The sequence below is a fragment of the Callospermophilus lateralis genome, chromosome 17 (assembly GCF_048772815.1).
Source record: "Callospermophilus lateralis isolate mCalLat2 chromosome 17, mCalLat2.hap1, whole genome shotgun sequence".
NCBI classification, from domain to species: Eukaryota; Metazoa; Chordata; class Mammalia; order Rodentia; family Sciuridae; genus Callospermophilus; species Callospermophilus lateralis.
Window position 1 is genome coordinate 1,017,839 of NC_135321.1, and position 17,452 is coordinate 1,035,290.

The window sequence follows — 17,452 nt, forward strand, 5'->3', positions numbered from 1 at the left end:
CACTAATAACTATAAAGATAAATCAAATTGAGGAAGATGAGAAGATATTCCATGCTCACAGGCTGAAGTTCATCTTAACACCTGAAGGTTCGTGTCAGGGCACATGGGGCCCCCTTCCTGACTACATGCTGGTAATAAAAGTGGGAGCAATAATGACAAAGCCCCTGCCCTTGCCACTTACACTCTAATGAGATTAAGTAATGCAAAATGAAATGAAATACATGAACAAATCAACTGTAAAAATTACAATTTAGGGAATAAGAAGAAATTCTTAGCTGGGGGGCGGCGGGGGGAGTTATAAATCACCTTGGAGAAAATATCAAATTTTTGCTCCTAAACATTTGTTAGCAATAATCAAAATATGTTTTTTAAAAATATTATTTAGTGATAACCAATCTATGTAATCACCAATTAATAGTGCAAATGCTGCCAGAAGGTAGAGCTGCCCACACAAACCAATATGCAGAACTGAACACTGAAACAAAGATTAACAGTAACTTATTGCATTCATCAGATAAAGAATTAGCAGGAAATGACAATGGCTTGAAAATATTTCAGAAGTTAAAATATATAACAAAAAGCATATGGCATTCCCTCAAACCTTTGATTGTCCTGTACACATAAAAGAAATTTCTAAGCCATTTTCTGTGAATGAGATAAGTGCCAAAATAACTACTAGAGTTTTAGACACAAAATTCTGTAAACATAAGTGGTTCTTACTTAACAGCTCCTTGAGACTCTCAATCACCAAAATCAAGACAATGTACAAAATGCAGTCTCCCTTTCCCATGGGCCTACTCACATACACAAACTCAAATGTCCATCCATTTCTGTGGTGACACAGTAGTGAAAGGGACATGGGCCCAACACAGTTCTGAACTGTCCCCAAGTCCCCATCTTCCCCTAATGTCCAATAACAGCAACATGAAAGTGGCTTACTACTTTATGACTACCTGGTATAGAGGACAGTTCTGGGAGAGAGCTAAGATATCAACAAAGGGAGAGAGCAGGACAGCTGTGCAGCTGCTATGGGGGTCTGTGACACAGGTCAAACTCATGAGCAGAAAGAAACCTCTGAATACTCTCTTAGTGTATTTCATGTTTCTCAGAAAAAAAAAAACAGAAACAATGAAAAAATAAATAAGTAATTGAAGGTAGAAGAAAGTGAAGGTCAAATCCAAGATACAAGGACCACCTTTAAGCACATGAACTTAAGCACGCGTGGCCAAGCAGTGGAGAGGAGAGCTAGGCAAGCTCACACTTCTCATAGGCCTGGAACACTCTAAATGTGGTGTCTAAATGGCCACCTAAGTTACCACCGGGGAAAGAAAAGATTACTTTTCCATGCAAAATATGCCTGAAATGCAAGAGCACAAATAGGATAAAGCTAACCATGAGAACACAGAAGTGTAATGAGGTAATACTATGACTGCTCACATTGGGAGTAAATGGATGGTCTCAGATTAAAGTAAAAACCACAAAGGAAAAGGTTAAAAATTAAACGTATAAAAATCACACATTTCTGTATATTCAAGAAAAATGACATAAAAAATAAGTCCAACAATATAAAAAATTTGCCATGTGGCAAAGGCAAATTCTTTTAGTAGAGAAATTTCAATAAGATAAAAATACAAAAAGAAACAAAAGGTAATAAAACAGTTTATTAAAGATCACAAATGAGCAATGAAACTTTTTATAGTAAACAAAACTGAGTGAGATAACAAATCTTCACTAAATTAGCAGTTTAAAAAAATGACTCATGGGATTGTGGCTCAGTGGTTAAGCACTTGCCTCGCATATACGAGGCACTGGGTTTGATCCTTAGCAGCACATAAAAATAAATACAATAAAGGTATTGTGTCCATCTACATCTAAAAATATAAAATAAAATAAAAAGGACTCATTTAAGTCGGTGTCAAGCAGCAAGGGTGTCAGGAGACTAATATGTGTGAGCACTGAACAGCTAGACAGCTAGCCACACAGACCAGACCTAAACTTGTACATCTGACCTGGACATTCCTCATTTATTTATCATTCATACTATGCACCATCCACTCTACTTATTCCTGAGAAAAAAGCAGTGAAAAGGACTTGACTCTTCATTTCTGACTGCAAATGACCTATGGATAAAAGCAGAATGCAAGATTTGTCATCTGATTCCATTTTGCATCCACCTCCTTTGCTCTGAGTCACCTTGGATTCTAGGAACAAGGTCTGATCAATAAACACTTGTGATGAGTTGAAGCTACTCTTCAGACAACAGCAACTTTCTGAGTATGAAGATACGGGTACTGGAGACTGAACTCAGGGGCCATCTACCACTAAGCCGAATGCCTGGTCCCCCCCACCTTTTTTTAAATTTTATTTTGAGACAGTGTCCCATCAAGTTGCTAAGGCTGACCTCAACTTTAATATCTGGGACAAGGCACTGCCTGACCAATTTTGAGAGAATGATGGACAGAACACACCTAATCAAAAGCATCCATTCTGGCAGCTGTGCAAAACCTCCAGTTATGCAAACCCCCAATCCTTGCCTCCATTCACCTTTCTTTAAAGCCTCAAAGACATTGTCAGCCCCTGGAAGATAGGTCCCTGAGTCTTCCCAGTGTAGCTACGCTGATTTAAGTTTCTTTCAAGCTTTTTCACCACAACCTTTGCTGTTTGGTTCTGGGAGTGGCCAGATCTAATTTGTTGGACCCCCAGTATAAAACCTCTAGCCTAGGATTCCAGTAAACACCCTCACAAAGCAGAACGAATCACCAGAGCAATGAATGCCACCAAAGTGAAGAATAGGAGGCCATGGAACAACAAACACATGAGGGAAAGGAAGGATAGACAGCCGTGGAAAACATGTGAGGCCAGAACAAAATATGGTGGGGAGGGAGGGACAGGAGGCCTCAGAAAACAGTTGGGGGTGGAGAACAGGAGGCCATGGTGGACAACATGACGGGGGAGGGAGGGACAGGAGTCTGTGAGATGTAAAGATGCAAAGGGAAGGATGGGATCCTGCGGGCACACACTGAGAGAGACCCAGGAAAATACACTTGGGAAAGAGAAGGGCAGTAAACCACATGCACGTGGACATGCACATGGCAGGACATCTAAAGAGATCCAAGAAGCCTTTCTGAGAAAGGGACTTCAATAAAAACATTAAGTTCTCAGTAGGGAAGTAGAATCACCCAAAAAGTAGGCAACAGAACAAGAACACCAGATAGAATGACAGGTCCTTGCCAAGGACTTAAAAAGGAGAAGGCAGGAAAGCATCTTCAAGATGGAAAAAAAGCTGGGTACAGTGGCCACACTTGTGATTCCAGCGGCTCAGGAGACTGAGGCAGGGGGCTCATGAGTTCGAGGTCAGCCTCAGCAACTTAGAGAGATCTAAGCAACTTAGCAAGACCCCATCTCAAAACAAAACAAAAACTCAAATAAATAAACAAAAGGAAGAAGGAGAAGAGGAAGAGGAAAAAGGGCTGGAGACATGGCTCAGTGGTAAAGCACTACTGGGTTCAATCCCCAGTTAAAAAAGAAAAAGGCGATCAAGATGGAAAGAAAGAGCAGCATGTCACATCTGGAAATCACATAAGCTGGAATAGAGGGCCAAGGCTAGAATACAGGACTTAAGACTTCATCCTCGGGAATTCTAAGAGAAACACAAAGATTTTAAGCAACAAAATGATAATCAAATTCACTTTTTTTCTCTCCCCCAGCACTGGGGACTCAATCCTGAGAAACTCTGCCACTGAGCTATATCCCCAACCCTTTTTATTTTTTGAGATAGGGTCTTGCTAAATTGCTGAAGCTGCCACCAAACTTGTGATCCCCCACCCCCAGTCACTGGGATAACAAGTGTGCACCACCATGCCCAGCTTCAAATTCAGCTCTTTTTGTGGTCTTGTACAAGCTAGGCAGGCACTCTACCACTGAACTACATCCCAGCCTCAAATTCACCTTGTAAAAGTATTTTTGTGACTAATGCATAAAAAGAAGGAGTGGTGAGGAGGTCATTTCCTGTTTCAGTCAAGAAAAGTGATGGCCAGAACAGACAGCTACCATAAGATCAGAATGTTATAGCTGGGGCTGGGGCTGGGGCTGGGGCTGGGGGTGGAGGTGGAGGTGGAGATGGAGATGGGCATGGACGTGGACATGGACATGGACATGGACATGGACATGGACATGGACATGGAGGTGGAGCTGGGAAAGAGGTAGAGGTAGAGGTAGGTCTGGGGGTAGAGATGGAAGTGGAGTTGGTGGTGGGGGGTGCTAGGGAAGCTAGGGATAGAGATGGAAGTGGAGCTGGGGCATAGGCTGGAGAAGGAATATGGGACTGAGGCGGGGCGGGGGCTGGGGGTGTGGTAGGGGTGGAGGTTAAAGTGGGTTGATAATAGGCTGTGCCTGGCACTGACAGACTGGAACAGGAATTGCAGAGTAGATGGGAAAATAACAGCTTAGCCCAGCTAATGACTAGATGAAGGCTAGGGATACAGACCTGACTACTCTAGTGACCCAAGACACTGGGATAGGGACAGTGAGGGTCTATTTATCTGCACACATACCCCAAGAGGGAAGGGTATGAAGAGATGTGGTCTACTACCATCTATAGAGTTCAAGGAAACAAAATGTAACATCCCTGTGGATAAGTGGGAAAATTATATAGTCAGAGCAATTTCTGTATAAGCATGCTCAGCTTTTCCTATATCATCTCATGTAGTGCCTTTTCCTATACTTCAGTCATCCTTATTGTCTATGGCTTGAGATCTAAACAGCATCTGAAAAGAATCTATCCCAATATTTCATTCAGGTGCATTCAGTATACATTATTATTTTGTAAAGGTCATTTTCTCATTTGTTTAGTTTCTGAGGCTAGATGAGCATGAAGGATGCTCATCCACCCAAGTGTAGGACTATAAAAGATCAAAGAATGTGTCCCTTAAGATGTACCATCATACAACTGGACGCGATATGAAAGAACACCTTCAGACCTGATGAGGCTATAATGTTAAGTATAACAAGTATACAACAGCAGTTTGATCATTTTTTTTTTTAAGAAATGCGAGTACACACAAAGACAAAAGGATCTGTGCTTCTAAAAGAAAAAATACCCCCCTTTATAAACCATGGGAAAATTCCTTCAAATCACTGAAATAAGCAAAAAAGAACAGAATAAAGAGTTAAGAATTACATTCTTGGGCTGGGGCTATAGCTCAGTGGTACAGCACTTGTCTGGTACATGTGAGGCACTGAGTTTGATCCATAGCACCACATACAAATAAATTAATTAATAAAAACAAAGGTATAAAAAATTATTTAAAAAAGAATTACATTCTTGCATCTTCTACAATTTAATGTTATAAGGTAATAAAGGAACTGACACTCTTTTTACCAAAATTACATGGAGAACAAGCACTACATCCAACAATATCTTAGTAAGGCGCCATGTGAAAGATGAATTTTAGGACTTTAACTCATTTGTTCTTCATTTTTTAACAGTGCTGGGTAATTCATTTATTCATTGATTAAAACTTCAGAATATCATTTACAACACCATTATAATACATTAGGCAAGAGATTAAAACTGAAGAACTTTTTGGTGAGAAATATCTTTAGCTAACTTGATACAATAAAATGTTTAGATGTATGCTAACAGAACACTCAGAAATAAATACCACATAGCAATTATTATTGATAGATTAGGCTGAAAGATTCCCTAACTGAAACTCTACCCTATATTCTATGAAAAGCACTGGCGATCAAAATTGAACTCGTTATAGTTCTAGAATTTCTAGTTTCCTAAAGAAATATTGTGGCTTAAGATAAACTTGTCTACACCCTAATTTAAATTCTTATCTCTTATAAGATTCATAATATTAGCAAATTAGCATTTTTGAAGTTATAGTTCACATATTCTAGGCCCTAATGTCCAAGAGATCATTTTTTTAACTTAAAAATTTTTAAGTTCGTTTCATGAAGACATGAATTCATACAGACCTCTAAGGGTGACTTGAGAATAAAACAGTAATAACTGAGTTTGCATATCCATTTAAGCACCTAACTATACATCCATGAGCATACAAACACATCTAAACCTAAGTACCCATGTCATGTCCACTCCAGGGTATGCATATCTACCTTGGTCCAGCCACAGAGAATCAAAAATGAGATAATAAACATAAAGCACTTGGCATAAATACCATAATGTAGACTGAATGTTCCTGAATGAGATAAGGGATGGGTCCTTGTCAAATGCTGCTCACCACTCAAAACACAGACAATAAAGATGACTTGAGTGTACTACAAGGAAAGGCATGACGTGAAAAACCAACCAGACTTATAGAAGCAGCACTCTGACTACACAGCTGGCCCCTCATCCATAGGGGCTATGCTCCCAGACCACAGGATGCCAGAAACCATGGGCAGCACCAAAGCCTAAAACTAAAGGCCTTGTCCACTTTAACTAAGCAAGGATGACACACTAGGGCCATAACTTGCAGTCTGAACTGAGACAGCAGCACTAGCACAAACTTCTTTTTCCTTCTTTACAATTTCAGAGAAGATTCATTCTTACCATAGATCCTCACAAGCTTGGCATACCTGCATTCTTCCTCCTTAGTAGAAAATCTATGCTTTTTCATTTAAAGGAAACTTCTCATGGCTTCTCTTTGGCATGTCAACAATGCAGCATCACTGCTCTTGCTCTCGGGGCCATGGTTGATTAATATGAGAGTCACCTGAACCTAAGCACTGCAAAAGCACAACAGTCTGACACCTGAGGCAGGTACTAGGCCAGGAGCAGATACAGTGCAGATATACTGGATAAAAGCATCATTCACATCAGGAAGGCACAGAGCAAAACAGTGCCAGGCTTCACTATGTTACTCAGAACAGCAAGTAATTTAAAACTTGTAAGTTCTATAATTCTGGAATTTTCTATTATATTTTTGGACCACTGAACTGAAACCAAAGCACAATGGCAGATAACACAGTGCTGCTGGATTACGTAAAACATGTATAAGTGGTTTTTAAATATCCATTTTTCCATTTTGTCTTAACTGTCACAGAAGTGGACAAAGAGATGATGTAGAGAAATAAAATAAGCAAGATCATCAGTGTGCATCTGAGCAGGGGACCACAGCAATCAGCTCTGATTACTTCAAGCACATTGGTCCCCAAGCAATTCCTTATAAGCCAACTCAGCTAAGACTGGAGTACCTTAGGATGGCAACAGAGAAGCCTGTCTGACAAGCAGAAAGTGTGGCAAACCATAAAATCCCCTACATTTTCTGACTTGCCTTAGAAATGTACATACTGCTTGAACGTTCCACAAAAGGCACTAGTCAAGAACTCAAAAACCTCTTGGCTTGCATTTCTAAGGAATAATTGTCACTCGTAAATAGCATGAACTTCACTGAAAGACAACAAATTTTTATTGAAATGTGTAAATTTTATATGAAAGTAAAAAAGCCAAGATTTTAATACAACTTGTACAATTACAAGATGTTGACATAAACGAATCAAAGACACTAAAACAGAAATAAAGATGGCTCTTTCTGTACTACAACATTCCTTTTGACAAACAGACTGGAACACAAGAAGCATGTAAGCAAGTGAAGATCCTCTTCTCACAGTCCCATGTGCACACATACTCATGATGCAATTAAATAAGGTCAAAGACTTATCATACTTAGGTTTGAGTACTTTAAACTGAGTCAAAAGAAATGACAGAACTATCCAAAGAAACAGTTAAGGCATACTGAAAAACAATCATCACAAGTTGTAGGAAGTAACTTAGTACTGCTGAGACTTTTTATGGCTAAATGAAATAAAAACAAACAACAACCCTCTAAAATGATCCTATCTGCACAGGAGACTGCATCCACTCTTTAAAAAGCAAAGTTGAGGAATAATTCATGTTTTAACCTTATGAGACTATCATGGTTCTCAGCTCAATATAGCTCCTTAGTAAATACACATAGAAAAGAATCAGTTCTAGCCTACTGGACACTTACAGTCAAGATACAATTGATACACCTCGACCTAGCAAAGGGAAAAGCACACAGCACTGATTTCACAAGTCCAAATGCCAATGGGCACACAGTTAGAGACCTTCTCATGGGAAATTCCCAAGACCTGCTGACTATTGTCTACTCCATCCCCCCTTCCTCAATTCTGCATCTGACATCGCATCAAAGGAGATGGTGATAAATAATAAAAACAGTCATAAATAAGGAGAAAAAAAGCGAAGTAACAGCAACAGATATAGATAATTCCTATGTAAGTAGTTTATCAGGAAATGAAACAGAGACAACTCAAAATCATTCCAGGATGATCAATATTCTACTTAAAATATTTTCTTCTTCCAAACAAAACATCTTCAGGTTATTAGCATGTTTAAAATAAAAAGTTCAAAAAGAAAAAAAAAAAAACAGCAAAAGAACGTTTTCCCAATTTTCTACAAGAAATGTGCTTGAGAATTACCAAGAAATTTTCTCCATTGCTGCTGAAAACACACCCACAAGCAATTCTGTAGTGCCTCAAGTCATCCACAGACTGACTAGATGGACATACATCATTCTTGTTAAATAAATCTGTTCTGCAAACAAATGTAGACTATCACCTTCAAGACTTACTGGCGAGGGCCTGGGTCCAGGGCAACACAGGAAAAAGAAGATGTTCTCTAGCCCCTGTTATTTTACAATTTTTTCAAGACAGCCAGCCTAGTGGTGTGTGGTAGTATCCTGCTGTGGTTCTGATGTACCTTTTCCTATGAACTGGTAACATTAACTCAGCATCGTTTCATGTACTAATTGGCCATTTCTGTACCTTCTTTGAAGAAATGCATTAGATATTTTGCACATTTTTTAAATAGGTTACCTTTTTGTGGTGGAACTGTAAGAGTTCTTAACATATTCTGGATACTGGGCCTTAATCACACACATGATTTATAAATATTTTCTCCAATTCTATAAGTTGTGCATCTTTTCACTTTTTTGGTAATATCAGATATCCAAAAATTTATCAGTTTTTGTTTATCTGGGAATGTCTAAATTTCTCCATCAGTTTTTAAATGATGTTTTTACCAGATTCTTGATTGACAGTGTTTTTTCTTCATCATTTTTAAAACATGGCACCCTGTTCCCTTCGGACCTACAAGGTCTCTGTGATGTTCCAGGGTACCACAGTAATTGATCTTTTCTATCTTGCTCCTTTCAAGATATCCTCTTGGTTTTCAAGTTTCAATAGTGTATGTATCTGGAAGTGTTTCTCTTTGTGTTTAGCCTTCTAGGGGCTCTCTGAACATCCTGAATAGGTAGATTAATATCTTTGGTTAAACTGAGGAAGTGCCTGGCCACTCTTCCTTCCTTCTTCTCTCCCTTTCCCTCTGTCCTCTCCTTCCACTGACACAATAGGTGCACACTTCACATTATTCCATGGGTCTCTGAAGAATGTTCCTTTTTCTTCATTGGTTCTGTTCTTCAAAACAAATCATTTCTACTAACTCAGATTCAAGGTCATTGATTCTTCAGCTTCCTCAAATCTACTGAAACCCTCAGTGAGTTTTTCTTGCCATTTATTATACTTGTCAGCTCCAGAATTCATTTGCATCCTTTATATAATTTTCTATACCTTCTCTGATATTCTCTACTTGTCCATACATCATTCCCTCGATGTATTATTCTGTTCAGCATTTCCCCATTGCTCCTTTTAGTTCCTTGGGCACACTTGTAGACAGCTGACTTAAATTCCTTGTCCAATGTCACGACTTCCTCAAAGATTTTCTCTATTAATTTCTTCTGTGAATGTTCATTTGCATGCTTCATAAAATTTCTGTGGAAAACTGGACAATCTATAATTCTGGAAATAAGATGTTTGGATATTTTCTCCCACTTCTGTGTTAGTTTTGTAGCTTTCTATACGCTATAGCTGTTTAGTGGTTTTTCTAAACAAGTTTTGTAAGGAGCATATTCTCTGTCAAGTATAATCTCTTCAGTCTCCCTTCCGTTAGCTTGTATTCAGCAAGGCATTTGTTCTGACAGACATTTCTTTGAATATGAGGAAAGGGAGAGGGAAGAAACAAAATAAAACCTCTCGGTGTTTGCAGATTGGTGCTACACTCCAGGTCACCTTCGGGAACTAGCAAAGGGCTAAGGCCATTTACAACTTTGCAGTAGCCTTTACTTCTACTTATACTGAACCCAGAGACCCACCAAAGACCAAAGAACTTCTCAGGTCTTTTCTGACATTCCTCCAGTTCTCAACCTGCATGTGACTCTCAAAATTCCCCAGCCTGCACAGGTGCTTTTGAATAACCAAATTTCTCAAAGACATTCTCTCCCAAGTTTTTTTCTGCCTGGCATTTGACATTCTAGTGTCAGGATTAGCTGTAATCTTTTGCCCCATGCTATAGTGCCTGGTCATTAAGCTACCAAACATTTGAGAAATGCCTGTTGGTTTTCTGCTTTTCTGTACTGAGTTCCAAGTGGATTAAATAAAATCTTGGGTCAGTGCCTCAAGTCATCCACAGACTGGCTAGATGGACATACATCATTCTTGTTAAATAAATCTGTTCTGCAAACAAATGTAGACTGTCACCTTCAAGACTTACTGGAGAGGGTCTGGGTCCAGGGCAACTAACTGCAGGAAAAAGAAAAAAGGAAAAAACACTATATGCCAGTTTTTAAGTTGCCTTTTCCTGGATTCAGCAATTGCACGGCTGCCATAAACCTGAGTGTTTTCCAGAGGTCTAACCAACACGGTTTTAATGGTTTCTGCTTGATATTCAATACTTCTGTGGAAGGACAAGCAAATAGTACTACCTACTATGCCCTTCTCACTGACAATCTACTTAGTTCTCAACTATACAATTAATACATCAGAAATAAACTCTGCTAAGTCCAAATGCCATAGTTAAAACAATTTTTAAATAAGCTAAGACCTATATTATGTTATTAAACATACCCTGCAAATTATACCTAATTTCCAGGCCATTTGGGGTTCTTTTTTCCAAAAACTAAAGCTAAAGTTTTTCTTCTTTTCTAGAACTAGTATTTTCTCCACCACGCCACCATCACAAGCATTAAAGCTTTTTAATAATTTTTCAAGTCAATGGAGAAATAACAAGTCTTTTCAACAGATTATACTGAATAACTTGATACTCATGTAAAAAAAAAATGGACCCCTATCTCAGAGCATACAAAAACTACTATTTGAATATGAACAACAGACCTAAATGTAAGATTGATTAAAATCATAAAGAAGACAAGTTATTGTGAAGTTGGGTTGACCAATTGTTTCTTTAATACAACTCCAGAAACATAAGCAACAATGGAAAAAAGAGATGAACTGCACTTCATGAAAATTTTAAAAACATTTATGTATCAGAGGATATTATCATAAAGTAAAAATACAGCCCCAGAGAATGGGAGAGAAAATCTGAAATCGTAAATCATAAAACAAGGGACTTAATTCAGAAAATCCAAAGAATTCTTACAACTCAGTAACTAAAAGATAGTCAGTTAAAAATTGGGTGAAGAAAGTCAGGCATGTGTGGCACACTACTGTAATCCCAGCTATTCAGAAGGCAGAGGCAGGAGAATCCCAAGTTCAAGGCCAACCTGGGCAACTTAGCAAGACTCTGTCTCAAAATCAAAAATAAAAAAGGCTGAAGATTTGGATTGAGGTAGAACACTGCAGGTTCAATTCCCAGTACCATGTGGAAAAAGTTTTTAAAAAGTGGGTGAAGGATCTGAACCAAAGATAAACAAGTAGCCAATAAAGTATATGACATCATTAGTCATTAGGGAAATGCACATCATTAACCCACAAGATATTACCTTCACACCCACTCCAATCAAAAAGTAATGGCTACAATAAGAAAGGTAAACAGCAGGGGCTATGAATGTAGTTTAGTGGAGGAATGCTAACCTATTTCATGTGTGAGGCACTGGGTTCAATCCTCAGCATTTATTACTTATTTAAAAATAAATAAAATAAAAGCATTATGTCCATCTATAACTAGAAAAAAAAATTCAAAAGAAAAATGGAAAAACAGTAACACAAGTGTTGAGGAAGAGTCATAAAACTGAAACCTTCATGCAGATTTGGTAGGAATGTAAAATGGGACAATCAACCTAGAAATAGGTCAGTAGATCTTGAAAATGCTAAACATAGTTATCATCTAATCTAGCAATTTCACTCCTAGAAACATATCCAAGAGAAATTTTATAATGTTCACACAAAAGTTTGTCTACAAATGTTCATATTAGTGTTATTTACAATAGTCACAAAGTAGAACACCTCAAATGTCTATCCACTGATGAATAAAAAAGCAAAAAGTGGTTTATCATAACAATGGAATGTTACCTGTCAAGAAAAAAAAATTATGTACTGATTCATTCTGGATAAATCCTAAAAACATGTAAAATGAAAGAAGTCAGTGTCAAAAAAATCACATACTTTATAATTCTACTTACATGAAATATCCAGAATAGGTAAAAACCACTGACACTGAAAGTAGAATAGTGGTCCTGGGGCTGGGGTGGGCAGGGAAGGAGGAGAATGAAAAATGGTTGCTAATGTATTCAGGTGTCTTTCTGAAATGTTACAAATGTTCTAGAGACATCTGTACAACACTCTGAACATACCAAAAATCAATGAAGTATATATTTTAAGTGGATGGTTATGTTCTTTTAGTTATATCCCCAGTCCTTTTTATTTTTTAATTTGAGACAAGATCTCACCAAGTTACTTGGGCTTTGATATGTTGATGAAGCTGGTCTGAGATTTGTAATTCTTCTGCCTCAAGGCCTCAAATCTAAAGTCAGTGGGATTACAGGCATGCTCTATCACACCCAGCTTAACTGAATGAATTTTAAAACACAGCCCAATGAGCTGTTTAAAATTGATAATTTTTTAAGGGACTATTTCAGGTAAGCAATTCATTATACATGTCCACATATACAGAAAAGTTACAAAATCCACTATGAATTTCATTTTTCAACAGACTTTGGGGTTATTATAAATTCTCCTTCTGTGTTTCAGTGTCTCATTGCCAATGCATCATGGTTACTCTTCTACTGTCACAACACTTTTTTGTAATAGATTCCCTCATTCTCTTCCCAATATATGGCTTCTTTTTCAACTACGGACTAAAAATCAGATAAACAGGCTCTTTAAAAATTTAAGTTAAAATGGGTTAATGTCCTGAATGAAGAAGGTTAAAGAATCAACATGTATGCACCCATCACCACACTGGATGGTAATATTTATTTCCAATGCTCAAATGCTTTTGTACTGAAGTATAGTTTAACTTCATGATACAAATGTCTGATTTTTATGAGTGTGTTTAAAATATAATACAAAGCTGGGTACATTAGCACAGGTCTGCTATAACCCCAGCAACTCAGGAGGCTAAGGCAGAAGGACCACAAATTCAAGGCCAACCTGGGATATTAGGAAGATCTTGCCTACCCACACACCAAAAAATAAAAATAAATAAAAAGGGCTGGGGGTGTAGCTCAATGGTAGAGCCCCAGTGGGTTTAATCTCCAGTACTGGAAAAAAAAAAAAATAACAACAACATAATACAAAGGTAATTTTAGATAAATGGGTTGGGTCTCACATGTATCTAAGTAACTGAAATAGAGCACATTATATAATTTTAATATATATGTATATGGATATGTTGATGTGAACATGTGATTATGTGAATACATAAAAATATAAATTTATACAAATATAAATATATAAACAAACACATACAAAGATCCAAGCATTTAGAATAAAAATCTACCCTAGGAGCTGGGTATATAGTTCAGTGATAAAGCACTCACTTAACATGTGTAAGAGCCTGGGTTCAATCCCCAGAGCTGCAAAACAAAACAAGACAAAACAACCCGTGAAACTGCATGAGTTAGATATTAAAAAAAAAAAAAAAAAATCAGATATCACATAACACTATTTTCAAGACCAGAATCAGGACATGTTTTAACTATAAAATGATGATTACATTAGGGAATGCTAAATAGGATTAAAAATATCTTGCTAACCTCTTACTGTAAGCTTGCTATATAGTTGTGAATTTACTTCTTTATCTCGCTGAAAACGCCGAAATTCATCAATTGCTTCCCGTGTGATAGTAACTGCCAAGACAAATCCCTATAAAACAAAATAAAATAAAGTATTTTAGAAAATAGAACTTTAACAACAACAACAAAAAAGATTATTTTTAATATTATTTAAATTATGGGATTATTTTGTACTATTTAATATTACTTTTCCAATTTATATTATTCTCTGAAGTGTAAAATAAGTGAAAACAAGACAAAAACAAACAACAAAGGCACTATAAAGGGAATATAACACCCAGTGAAAGTGTTATAGCCCTTATGGTACCAAAAAAAAATGTTTAGATTTGTATTATATGTATTCCAACACATATAACAGAAAATATTCAGTAACCTAAAGAGAAACAAAGAAGCGATCTTCAGGAAAGCCATGAATTACATTTAGACCACTCTGGCATTCAAACAGCACATTAACAATGACTGACATGAAAACCTTAGACAATTTCCTCACTGGAATCTTTCCAGCAGGATCAGAGTATTTAGGAGGAGGAGAAGGTTCCAGCCATAACACCCACACTAATCAGCTTCCCAACAAATGCAATGAAGTACAGGTGCAGTTACAGTGCTTTTCCATCTTCAAGTGAAAATCTGCATCCCGAATTGGATGTTCTCTAAACAAAATTTTGACATTACCACAACCCAGCCTAATGACAATCTCCTCTTTGAAAAACTGCCTGTGTGTCTCCCAATAAGTCCACCTCCCCAGTTAAAGAAACCTCATCAACAGGCTGCATATTCCTGATGACCTAGCTTCAACCTATGCTAGAAATAAGAAAACACTGGCTGGGCACGATGACACAGGCCTGTAATCCCAGTGCTCAGGAAGCTAAGGTGGGGGATCACAAGTTTAAAGTCAACCTCACCAAATTAGCAAGGCCCTAAAAGCAACTTAGCAAGACCTGTCTCAAAACAAAATTTAAAAAGGTCCAGGAATGTGGCTCAGTAGTTGAGCACCCTTGATTTAATCGAAAGACAGACAGACCGGAAGGAAGGAGGGAAGGAGGGAGGGAGGGAGGGAAGGAAGGAAGGAAGGAAGGAAGGAAGGAAGGAAGGAAGGAAGGAAGGAAAGAAGGAAGGAAAGAAGGAAAGAAAGAAAACGCTGGATGAATTTCCATTGAAAGGTCAGTGATCCAGCATGAAAATAAATAAAATAAAGATATTGTGTCCGACTACAACTAAAAAATAAATATAAAATGGGGAGGGTTGCTGGGGTTGTGGCTCAGAAGTAGAACACTCACCTAGCATGAGCAAGGCCCTGGGTTCAATCCTCAGCACCACATAAAAATATATAAAATAAAGACATTGTGTCCAACTACAACTAAAAAATAAATATTAAAAAAAAAAGTCAGCGATCTTTATTTCAACATTTTTTTTCCCTCTTTATACCATTAAGCAGACCATTGAAGAATGTTTTCTATAGCCACTAAATGGCATTTTTTTTGTTGAGTATCCTATTAAAAGCCTTTTGTGTGACATGACTTACGTCAGAGGGTACACATGTTCTCTCTCCCCCAATCTCCATCTCGGTTTCATAAGTAGCTTCAGCCCTAAAACCATCCAGACCTAAGAACACAAGCTTTCTCCTCCTTAGTATATACTTTGCTCCACAGAATCCTCTCCATATCCCCTTCCCCTCAATTCACTTCAATTTCCTTTCCCCACCATGGACTCAAACCACCCTGGAAGGAGGTTGGCTTCCCGGCCACTGTCCACTGCTTCTTTCCTTTTACCCTCCACCCCTTCTATTCTGGAAACCTCCCTCCAGGCTACTTCTGGTATCTGTGCACTCTATTCAGTCGCCCCTGCATGCCTGGTCCTGGGACAGCCCAGTCCTCCACATAAGCTGCTACCATTGCCCATCAGTAGTGCTGAGATTCATTCCTCTAACCTTTGGCTGTGCTCCCCTAACTGCTCCAGCCTGGCCAGGCTCAGGTACTCTTCAGCTCTCCCCATACGCCTGCTGTGCCAGTGTCCCTCTCTGAGCCTGATCGCCTTACAATCATGCTCAAGGGAAGGGAAGCTCCCCATTACTTAGGGTCCATTCACAGAAGTATGTCCCCAACCTGAAGATGGACAGATCCCTAGACCTGTCCGGCACTGAAGACTGCTTGACCCTTCGACACCAGCATCTATGAGCAATCTTCCACAACATGACAAGTCTCACTGGACTTCCAGTGTACTTCCAGTACTTACTGGAAGCCGTATCTTGAGAAAGATCCTGAAGCCATTCTTAAACATGCTGAAAAAGAAGCCATGTGTTATGCAACCCATTACTGGCCATGGTCTCCCTGAACATAGCCACTGATGGGCAGAATCTAACCCACCTACACTCTTTTTTTTTTTAATATTTATATTTTAGATGTAGGTGGACACAATATCTTTATTTCAGTTTTATGTGGTGCTGAGGATTGAACCCAGGACCTCATGTGTGCTAGACAAGCACTCTACCACGGAGTTACAATCCCAGCCCCCACCTACACTCTTAGCATATAATTCATCCTTCTTCTAAGTAACAGCTTTCTGCCATATAACATGCCATTAAACTCAACCCTTCTAATGTACACAATTCATTGTTTTTTAGTACTTTCACAGAATTATGCAACCACCACATCATTTAATTTTAGAATATTTTTTAGCATCACAAAAGAAACCCCCATACTTAGGAGCAGTCACCTCTTATGCCTCACCTATTCTGGTGACATTCTAAGGAACTTCTGAAATGTTCTGCCAAGAGTTTAGCCCACTTTAAAACCCCACCAACTAAAAACGTGGGTCCCCTCACCACTAGCACATGCTCCTCTGCCTCGATGACAGCAGCCATCCACCGGTGGTTTTAATTTTTACTTCCCTCACCACAGTGCTGTTGAGCATCTTTCCATGTGCTTACAAGCCACTTTGATTTATTCTTTGAGTAAATGTTTATACGGATCCTTCATCCGCTTTTTAACAGAGTTATTGTCATTTAGTTGCTGAGTTGTGTACTTATTCTGAATACAGATGCCTTGAAAAATATGTAATTTACAAATGTGACCTTATATTTTCTCCCATTAGGGTTTATCTTTTTACTTTCCTCATTGTGTCCTCTGATACAAAAAAAAAAAAAATTAAATTTTGACCAAAACTCAGTTTATCTATTTTTTTCTTTATCATTTCAGTTTTTGGTATTGAGGGTCACAAAGATTTTTACCTCTCTATTTTCTCCTAGGAATCTTATAATTTTAACTCTTACATTTATGTCTTTGATCCATTTTATTTTTTGTGTTCAATGTTAGGAAGGCGTTCAATTTTGTTCTTTTGCATGTAGATATTCAGTTATTCCAACATCATTTCTT

At 38.1% G+C, this 17,452-nt stretch overlaps 1 protein-coding gene across 5 annotated transcripts in view; it reads right to left on the reverse strand.

The window, feature by feature from the left end:
• Positions 1 to 17,452, reverse strand: part of Atp9b (ATPase phospholipid transporting 9B (putative)) — a 258,118-nt gene that overhangs the window by 204,063 nt on the left and 36,603 nt on the right. For all 5 annotated transcript variants that reach the window (XM_076837216.1, XM_076837215.1, XM_076837218.1 and 2 more), the window contains exon 5: positions 14,043 to 14,151. In XM_076837216.1, coding sequence (XP_076693331.1) covers positions 14,043 to 14,151 — 109 coding nt within the window. The remainder of the gene's footprint in view (positions 1 to 14,042; positions 14,152 to 17,452) is intronic.